The sequence below is a fragment of the Phocoena sinus genome, chromosome 8, assembly GCF_008692025.1.
Source record: "Phocoena sinus isolate mPhoSin1 chromosome 8, mPhoSin1.pri, whole genome shotgun sequence".
Classification (NCBI taxonomy): Eukaryota; Metazoa; Chordata; class Mammalia; order Artiodactyla; family Phocoenidae; genus Phocoena; species Phocoena sinus.
In genome coordinates, this window is record NC_045770.1 from 62,696,673 (window position 1) to 62,706,949 (window position 10,277).

General features: G+C 47.9%; 1 protein-coding gene across 1 annotated transcript; it reads left to right on the forward strand.

Annotated features, from left to right (window-relative positions):
• The first annotated feature begins 947 nt into the window (after positions 1 to 947).
• On the forward strand, positions 948 to 8,369 carry EIF3F (eukaryotic translation initiation factor 3 subunit F). Its single transcript, XM_032641525.1, has 8 exons — positions 948 to 1,348; positions 4,545 to 4,615; positions 4,856 to 4,935; positions 5,373 to 5,510; positions 6,845 to 6,936; positions 7,358 to 7,494; positions 7,622 to 7,735; positions 8,135 to 8,369. Exons 1-8 carry the CDS (start codon positions 967 to 969, stop codon positions 8,210 to 8,212), a joined length of 1,092 nt encoding a protein of 363 aa, XP_032497416.1. The 5' UTR covers positions 948 to 966; the 3' UTR covers positions 8,213 to 8,369.
• Positions 8,370 to 10,277: the final 1,908 nt, after the last annotated feature.

A 10,277-nucleotide genomic window follows, 5' to 3' on the forward strand; every position in this document is an offset into this window, starting at 1 on the left:
CACCTCGCTCTGCCCAGTAACCACTCCCCCTTTCTATTCTTCTCAAAGCAGCCAGTGTGATTCTTTTAAAACTAAGACAGAGCATGACCCTCCCGGCTCAAAACACCATCTGACTCAGACTAATACTCAAAGTCCTTACATGGCCTGGGAAGTCCTTAATGATCTGCTCCCCAAGCCCTATGGAGAGGTCCATGTCCTGCTACTCCCCGCCTTGATCCTAACACTCCAGCCATGAAATAGCCTCAAACGCACCAGGCCTGCTCCTGCCTTAAGGCCTTTGCACTCTGTTCCCTCTACCTGGAGGCTCTTCCCCCCAATAATGGTCATACCCCTCGTCTCCTTTAAATCCACTCAAATCTCACATTCCCATTTTGACCTGCTCTAACTCCTCACGACTCCTGATTTCCTCCTTATTTTCAGCTAATTTTTCCTTTTTCATAGCACTTATCACCTAATACATTCTATGATGTACTTATTTGTCTCTCTCCAGTAGAATGTATACTTTTCAAGGACAGTGATCTTTGTTTTGTTCACTGATATATCCCAAAGCTCCAAAAGAGCATCTGGCACATATTCAAATTGTTGAATGAATGACTCACTGCGTTGACACCTTAGGATGCTGTCAAGAACAAAGTCCTTTAAAAGGTACCTTGATGTCGATTATCCCATTGAAGTACCAGTTGAGACCCTTGCGCCGCTCTCTGGCTCCATCTGGTGGCAGCTGTTTCTCTCCTCTCAGTGAGGTTCCAAGTTTACTCGGAACTACTTAGCTCGTTTCTCACTGAGTGCGCATCGGACCGAAATCAAAGAGCACAAACTCAGTGCAGAAAATTGTAGCCGTGAGTAGCATCATCAGAAACCAATAAGCACAAAGATCTAGTTCACGTGGTGCAGGTTCAGCGTATAGTGCTCCTAATCTTTGTCAACTCACTCCCTTCCGCGCCTAGCTCCTTCCTTCTCGACAAGATGGCCACACCGGCGGTACCGCCGAGCACGCCTCCCGCCGCCCCAACCGAAACCCCGGCTGCGGCCTCAGACCCGGCCCCGGCTCCAGCCCCAGCCTCAGTCTCAGCGCCGGCTCCAGCGCCGGTTCCAGCTGCAACGCCGGCTCCAGCCTCATCCTCAGACCCGGCGGCAGCAGCGGCTACGACCGCGGCTCCGGGCCAGACCCCGGCCTCAGCGCCAGCCCCAGCGCAGGCCCCGGCACAGTCGCTGCCTGGTCCGGCTCTCCCAGGCCCCTTCCCTGGCGGTCGCGTGGTCCGGCTGCACCCGGTCATTTTGGCCTCCATCGTGGACAGCTACGAGCGACGCAACGAGGGCGCTGCCCGAGTCATCGGGACCCTGCTGGGTGAGTGGTCAGAGAAAATTGATGTTCTCTTCTACTTCCCACCTCCCGTTTATCTTGTTCCCCTCACTTCCCACCCCCATTGTAGTTATTTATTGAATAAATAGTGTGTGCCAAGTGATTTACATTTTATCTTTAATCTTCCCAGTAGTATTTCACGTTCAAGTATAACTAGTTCCAGTCTACGAAAAATGAATTCAAACTCTGACTAGGACGTCAAAAACCTTTGACTCCCTAAGCCCAGTGACCACGTTTTCCCCCCTTATCTACTGGTAAATGTCTTTATTTTCCAGGTGTTAAAAGAGAAGTTTTTCCTAACCACTTGGCATTGGAGTGGGGACACCTGTAAAAAGATATCCCTCTCACCAAGTAGACCGGTTTGGCAGGAACCCATTTAGAGTTTCAATAATGTTCTGCTTTCCTAAACGTCTAAGCCTGAGCCTCTGTTTCTCAGTCTCCCTAATATTAGTCCCCAGTGAGATATGGACCCCGTTCCCCCAGTGCAGTCTCTGATTCTCCATTTGGACACAGACAATTGTATCATCTATTATTTGTATTAACGTGCCCATGGAGAAATAACCTTTTCCCTGCCCATGTTCCAAATTTGGGAAATTGATATTTCATGGTACAGTAAAACTGAGAAGCCGTAAAGAGGGATTTCTGACAATATATCCCTTTCTCTGGGGACTGCTGGTCCCATCAGTTTAATTTGCACTCCATCTTGGTCACAGAATTTGGACACTTTTGTGAATCCAATTTAGTCACGTGTTTCTTTTTATTACCCTTGAACGTGTAATAGTTTCCATCGTAGAAGACAATTGGTGTATTGTGAAGAGGATGATAGTTGTCGGCAGACTCCAGCACACATTAGCTAAGTCTTTTTCCTTCAGGGCCTACTTTAGATTTAGTCTGTGAGCACTAAATTATCACAGAAGGCGTCTTAACTGTGCTGGCACAGACTAGGTACAAAACAGCTGTTGGTTGCCATCTTCCACCACATCAGGCACCCTCCTGACACAGACACACATTGTCTCCCTCTTTATCTTTGAGGGTGTAGCATTTTACAGAAACTTCAGTTGATCCATTATCTTTCAAGCATTGCCATAGTTGGCTCAGATCAAGCCTTTGTATTCTCTTTGCCTGTTCTCCCTTATTTTATCCTTTAAGTTTCACTCATCTTCCAGGTTCCCAGGAAAAGTTTTCACTCTCAGTCCTTCATCCCATATCCCCACCCTCACCCCTGTTCTTAACCTTCCAAAGTATGCCATCATTCTGTGACTGCCCTGCTTTGAGCTTCTGTAGTAAATGGTTCTTGCGTCACTGACTTGGCACTCGATAAATACCAGCTTGCTCTTTCAGCTGCACTGTCAAATTTTCCAAACTCACTAGAGCTGTTTAACGAAATAAACAATTTTCCACCCCCAAATATTAGTGACCCTAGTTAGAACAACTGTAGTCTAGATTTTTCAGATCCTCTTTCAGAATGGAGTCATGGTACAAGGCTAGGTGTTACAGGGGCATTGCTTACTGAAGAATGAAGCATAGGTTCTGCTTGCTAGGAACTTAGACGTTTGCAGTTAGAAATCAATTCACGAGACATTCCATTTGGTTAAATGAAATCAGTGGTGCCTTTTATGTACCATAAAACAATCAGGTACTTAGAATTCAAAGTTTGATCAGACAAGCTCTATCTACTCTTAACCTTAAATTCAAGATGAAGATATACTCTCATAGGCAAATAATTAGAATATAATGTGATAAATGCTCTAGTACGAGGGTGTTATGGTGGCATGCAAATATAGAAGACTTAATTATTTCAGATGCTCGAAGTGGTCAAGTCTGTTGACAAGAGGTCAAATAGGATGAAGAGTATGTATCCACACTCCTGTATATAAAATGAAGAACAAGGGCTTGCTGTATAGCACAGGGAACTGTACTCAATATCTTTTTTTTTTTTTTTTTTTTTATTTGTTTATTTATGGCTGCATCGGGTCTTCGTTGCTGCACGCGGGCTTTCTCTGGTTGTGGCGAGCGGGGGCTACTCTTTGTTGCGGTGTGTGGGCTTCTCATTGCAGTGGCTTCTCTTGTTACGGAGCACTGGCTCTAGACGCGAGGGCTTCAGTAGCTGTGTCTCTTGGGCTCTAGAGCGCAGGCTCACTAGTTGTGGCACACGGGCTTAGTTGCTCCACGGCATGTGGGATCTTCCTGGACCAGGGCTCGAACCCATGTCCCCTGCATTGGCAGGCAGATTCTTAACCACTGTGCCAGCAGGGAAGTCCTCAATATCTTGTAATAACAAAATGGAAAAGGATCTGAAAAAGAATGTATATGTCTGTGTGTATGTGTATACATACATAACTGAATCACTTTTCTGTACACATGTAACATTGTAAATCAACTACTTAAATTAAAAAAAAGAAGTATTTATCCATTTGGTTTGGAAGCATAGTTTCAGCTAAGGGGGCAGAAACCATAGAGAAGTGGAATTAAACAGACTGATGGGTATAGGCAACATTGTGGTCTGTGGTGGAAAGGGAAGCACTTGAAGCCTGGGTGGGCAGGCCAGTAGATGAGAAAAAAAATGGAGAGGTCAAGGGGCCAGCAGTTTTAGTGAGGACAAGAAACAAATGTAGCTGGAGTAAAAGTATCATCAGAACTAGAAGATTACAAGTTTGTGGTATGATGTTTAAGGTTCACAGGGAGAAGGTTTCTGGTTGATGGTAGGGTTAAGGTTATGACTGTGGGACCATGGCTGAAGGGAGGTACAGGGGAAGCTCCCTAAGATTGAGCTCTCAGGATAGGCTACTATATGAGTGGTCTCTGTAGACATGATTAGAATCTAACAGGGAGCTCTGCAGATGAAATTATATTAAGGAGAAAGTCTGGAGGCTGAAAAATGAAGGTCACAGAGTGAAGATCTGGAGTAGGGCTGGTAGCAGGAAGTGACAGACAGGCAAAAGGAGACCTTGCGAAGTAAGAACAGACCCTGTTTGCTGACAGTTAAGGAAGAGAGTTGGAGATTGCTCCAGAGTTTCATTTCTCTGGAAAATCCTGGTTCCATTGGTGCTCATGGCTGAACTTGGAGCTTCTGAGCCCAGTTTGGGTTTTTGTTTCCCTGACTTTGAGGAGACCTCTTGAAAGCATTTGGGACAGTTGGGAGCCCAAGGTTTTATAACACATGGACAATACTCTCTCACAGGAACCGTCGACAAGCACTCAGTGGAAGTCACCAACTGCTTTTCAGTGCCGCACAATGAGTCAGAAGATGAGGTGAGTGGGAATTTGAGACCCCCGTGCGGTCTGTAGCTACTCATTTGCTGGACTCTTTGTGAGGCCCCTCCTGCACCACAGTGTGTTGTGCTCATAACTAGAGCTGCAGTTAAAGGGCTTCGTTCCATTTGTACACATTTCCCGGGCCTCTTCTGTCTGTTGGGAGTGGCCCCTTGTCCTGTTTATCCATTTGCTGTGGACTCTTGGCTTCTTAGCTTCCGTTCCTGCCTTCCTTCTCAGGTGGCTGTTGACATGGAATTTGCTAAGAACATGTATGAATTGCACAAGAAAGTCTCTCCAAATGAGCTCATCCTGGGCTGGTAAGTTGGGACGAGGGGATGGAAAGTCTCAGTGGTCGAGTGCCAACATCTTTTGTCACCTGACTAGGTATCGTACACCCTCTTTTGGAGACAGAGTATTGAAAGTGTATTATCTCAAGGAGCTACGAGTTCAGTGTGTTTTGCTGGCGGTTCTGATCCTGTGAGGCCAAGAATACTTATTTTGGACTGCAGCTTTTACTGAGCAAGTCTTTTTTGCCTTGCTGGTGACTTAGAATTTTCAAGAGCTCTAAGGCAGCCCTTATTTGATGTGATACAGTTTTCAGTGTGTGTATTTTTTTGGCATGTGTTGTCCCTGGGGGGGGTATAACTACACCCCGACTAGGGGTGTTGGGTACCTAGAGACACCCATGCCACCATCCTGTTCGGTATTGATGTCGCACGTAGACATGAGTCCACAACTGTGTTTCATTTTCCAGGTATGCTACGGGCCATGACATCACAGAGCACTCCGTGCTGATCCATGAGTACTACAGCCGGGAAGCCCCCAACCCCATTCACCTCACAGTGGACACGAGCCTGCAGAACGGCCGCATGAGCATTAAGGCCTACGTCAGGTGACCAGAGTCTTGGGCAACAAGGGCATGAAAAGCTACCTCGTTCATACTGTGCCTGGGTGCCACCCCTTGCCTCCACCCGCCGCAGGTGTCATCCTTCAGTGTGCAGCTCGCTGCCTAAGGAAGCCCCTTCCTCACTTTCAGGAGTTATCACTGGAGAGATTTTATTCTGAAACAAACTCTGTCCCTGAAGTTTCCACTCACTGATCCTTGCCTACCCAGATTTCTGCTCATGGCTCATAACCAACTTCAAAGGGCAGCCCTTTAGGTATTTGAGCAAGCTCGTTTTTCCTGTCATCTTTTCCAGAAGTTAACTGTTACACAGCTCCTACAGCCGATCCTCACACAGTGTTCTGGCCATGATTTCTTCTCCACATTCACTGATTTTCTGAGTTGCCCTTCAGTTTGTCGTTATCACTAAAGCTGTGCGTAGGACACAGGGCGGTACGGATTACAGAATGGCTGTCCTCGTTTGGAGCATGTCTGTTAACCGGGGGTAGTGTACAGTTTGGATGACAGTGACATTACCCTGTTGGCACATAAAGCAGCTAGAGTGCTGGTTGATGGGAGATATCGGGAAAGGCTCTAGAGGCATGCCGAAGAAGGGGCGGCTGTAGGCGTTGGAAGGATTATATTTTCTGCTTAGAATGAAGCCCTTTGTTAGCACATCTCTTACTTTAACTTTGTGCCATTTTTGTGTCTGACACTGAAGTGACCAGTTACCTATTATGTGGTAGGACAAAGATGGTGGATGTCAAGTCCTCATGGGCCAGTTGGTCACCACGAACCTCTAGCTGTTGCCTGATTCCTTAGCCTTTCCAGGTATTTCAGACTCCTCAAGATGCAGTGAAGGTAGAGTTGACACAGTAAAGGCAGTCACCTTTGCTAAGATTACTTACAGCACCCAGTCTGACCTTGATGGGCCGGAGTCGACTTTTTTTTTTTTTCAGTACTGATGAGGAACTCGGTCCCAGAGAAGACCTGTCCTGTCACTTCTTTCTGTGAGGAAGGACGTCTAGGCAGCTAGTTCCACAGGGAAATCCAGTGTCCTGTCCTCAACACTGAGATTTCAGTGTGTGAAGTAATTCTCTATAAAGGGTCCAGGCCCAGTCCAAAAGCTGAGTCCCTTCTCTCAGGCCAAGGGTTTGGTGTGTGGAATGAGCTAAGGGAAGAAAGTGACTTGTTCCCTTTAGCCCTCTGGGCTTCAAGTGGCCCAGCTTTCTGCTTTCAGAACCGTGGAAGCCACACTCTTGGTATGACTGCTTTCCCAGCCTGAACTAGACATGAAACCCCCTCCCAGGTCCATCTCTTAACCTTGGCTTTTCTCTCCCCAGCACTTTAATGGGTGTTCCTGGGAGGACCATGGGGGTGATGTTCACCCCTCTGACGGTGAAATACGCATATTATGACACTGAACGCATTGGAGGTGAGTGACTTGCCCATACCCGCTTTCTAGATCTTGGGCATTTTTCAGGGGAGGGGGTTTCTGTTCTGTAACAAGGATGGAGGGCCTTGGGTGTGTTAAGAGGAACGGTTGATGTAAGGTTTGTGACGACTAGAAGTCATTCTTCTGTAGAAATGGGACTCAAGGAATTATTTGCGAAATTGTTAGAGGTGGGAAGTCATCAGCACCAGAGGCTACACGGCCATTCATATGAGACCAGCACCAGTGATTAGCATACTGGGTGTAGGAGTTGAACTCTTTCCGGAGAAAGAAAAGCTAATAAGGGCAGGGCAGGGGGGTTTGGGGAAGCTGACTCAGTCCAAAGGGAGGTGGTTAGAGATCTCTTTCCTGATGGGATGACTGAATTCTCCGTGTCACTTCTACCCGCAACCCACTCCCACAGTTGACCTGATCATGAAGACCTGTTTTAGCCCCAACCGGGTAATCGGCCTCTCCAGTGACTTGCAGCAAGTGGGAGGGGCATCGGCCCGCATCCAGGATGCCCTCAGCACGGTGTTGCAGTACGCGGAGGGCGTGCTGGTGAGCAGCGGAGGGGAAGGAAGGGGGAGGGCGTGATCTCCACTCTGAGATGGCTGGGGATGTGCTGGTGAAGTGATGGTCTCGGTGGTGAGAATTAACTGTTCCTCGTTGGCTCTTCGGTGCTCAGTCTGGAAAGGTGTCAGCTGACAATACCGTGGGCCGCTTCTTGATGAGTCTGGTTAACCAAGTACCCAAAATAGTTCCTGAGGACTTCGAGACCATGCTCAACAGCAACATCAACGTGAGTGCCATCCCTGGGTTTCTGGGAGCCTGTGCCTTCCCCCACCTCAGCCGTACACCGGTGGAGGGGGTTGGGAAAGGTGACCTGGAGGGGATAGAGGAGACAGGGCTCCGCCTTTGGCCCCCTTGCAGTCCCGGCTCGGGGGAAGAGCACAGGTGCTCGGAGGTTCCCCTCCTGCTGTTTCCTTGCTTCCCGTGGCTCAGGTGTATGAGTGGAGATGAGAAGGTGTTCTCAGGCATTTCTTTCCTGCCTTCCACCTCCACTCTTGCTCAGCCTCTCCCAGCTCTTGTTTCCCCAGGACTGCCCTCACCCAGTGTCCATCGTACAGCTGGCCAAGACCAGCCTCTCTGCTCACTCTTTACCCAGCCCCTCACTCATCCTGGATTCCTTCTCTTCCAGGACCTGCTGATGGTGACCTACCTGGCCAATCTCACGCAGTCACAAATTGCCCTCAATGAGAAACTTGTGAACCTGTGAATGGTCCGCAAGCAGCCCTCCTACCAGGCTGGGCCCCAGCCAACCCTGGGACTCAGGGTGGAGTGAAGGAGAAATGGTTTCTCTGTGGTTTGAGTCACACTGAGTCAGACAACTGCTTGTGACTGTAAATAAACATAGCCTACCTTTTGTAAATGAATTCCATATTATGTGAGTTTACCTCTGGGTGGAAGGGAGAAGACAGTTCTGGAGCTCACACGGAAACCAGGAAGTGAGTACCCTGGTGGAAGTTGGTTGTGTGTGTGGCCTCAATCGTCTTCAGTAGTCGCACCCACAGCCCGAGCTGCTTTAGCTGCTTCTGACCTGAGACCAGGTGGTACAGGGGCACTTGCTCCCCGCTCTTTTGCCTACATTCAGAGCAAACTATCTCCCCCCAAAGTGATTTTTACCACGTTCCCTCCATAGCATCTTAAATGGATGGCAGTACAAAGAGTTGCTTTGTGCAGTTTGAAGTACCTGGAGGTGTGCTAGTGAAGGGCGAGGGGTGGGAGAGAAGGGAAGGAGTGGATACAGACCTCTGCCCTGAGTCCCATGAGTGTGCGCTGGTGGAAAGACAAGCCTTCTCTGTGGTGAGGATAACTGTGCTTTACCAAATTTTTTCCTTTGATTTTCAACCTGGAAAGGTGTCCACTGACAGTACTGTGAACCATTTCTTGATGGGTCACGTGGTTTCCACAGGAAATGAAGATGAGAATCCACGGAGGGAGAATAATTGAGAGACTTGGGTACTTAACCTGAACCGAAAGAGTGAAGGGTGTGGTCAGTGTTTTAAAGCGCCTGGATCATAGGACAGAGCTGTTTGCCGTGTGGTCCAGGGAGGTAGGATTAAGATCTGTAGGTTGTTTCCCTCCATTTTGGTAGGGAAAACAGAAAAGTGAATAAGCAGTTGGAAAACAGAAAGTCAGTGCTGGGTCTCACATTTTTTGAGCTCTGTCTATGTCTGGGGGCAGTTTTAATTATATTGCGAAAGGAGCTAGGGTTCAGAGGAGTTGAGTACGTTGCTTGAGGCGACACAATTAGTAAGTGATGAAACAGGATATGAATCCAGGTCTGGATTTTTTTTCACGTGCCACCCTCTGCTTCACAGTTTAGCGGCCCGATGAAATTAATAAAGCAAAAATGCAACATAACAGGAATATATAAGGATTGACCAGCTCTGTCAGAGAGAGTCTACCTAGGACGTGATATCCGAGCTGGTGTTTTTCGGTTTTAAACCAGGAAATCAGGAAAGGGTGATCGGGACAGAGGAAATAGATGTTAAAAAGCTGAACCTGTTCAGAATCCAAGGAGACGTATGTAGGAGCCAGACCGTAAGGCTGTCAGCCTGTGGAGGTTGGATTTTTATCCTGGAAGTTGTGGGGGAAAGCCCTGGTATAGAGGAAGGAGGGAAAGGGAGAAAAACAGAAGGCAGGGAGACAGAGAGTCGCTGTGATTGTTGAGAGGCGATGAGCGCCCAGACTAAGGCAGGGGCCGTGGGGATGGTGACGGAGACTTGGATTCAGGGGGACTTGGAGTCTGGTTGACACCTGGATGGTGAGGGATGGGACGAGTCTAGGATGCTGCCTGGTTTCTGATAAAGGTGATTGAAAGGGCAGCGGTGTATGGAAACCCTGGCTACTCAAGAGTGGTGGGAGCTGAGGATGCAGAGGTGTGGCTAGAGTTAAGGTTACAGGGGTCGTTTACCAAATGAAGTTTTAAATGCAAATAAATAATTGTGGCTTATTTGGTAAACTGTGGGACCGCACCAGACCTTTTGAGGAAAGGCTGAAGAATTCAAGTTACCTGTTTGCTTATGTTAATACTTAACCAAATGCTAACCAGTGTGCTAAGCAAAAGGTCCTGGTGCCTGCTTAGAATCTATGGGAGGGACAGACAAGTAAAGAGACCATCACCTTGGGAATCACAAGGTGTTGTAGGTCATGGAAAGCTTCCAGTTAGGGAATGAAATCTAAGCTGGACTTGAAGGATGAGAAAGAGACCGAAAAACAAGAGAGAAAAATAAGGCATTCTATGCACAGAAAATAGAGTGTGCAAAGGCTCGGTGTCA

Coding starts and splice junctions, on each gene's coding strand:
- EIF3F (XM_032641525.1), top strand. CDS start 967: ATGGCCACACCGGCGGTACCGCCGAGCACGCCTCCCGCCGCCCCAACC. Junction 4,616..4,855: donor ACAATGAGTCAGAAGATGAG/GTGAGTGGGAAT, acceptor CTTCCTTCTCAG/GTGGCTGTTGACATGGAATT. Junction 5,511..6,844: donor AGCATTAAGGCCTACGTCAG/GTGACCAGAGTC, acceptor TTCTCTCCCCAG/CACTTTAATGGGTGTTCCTG.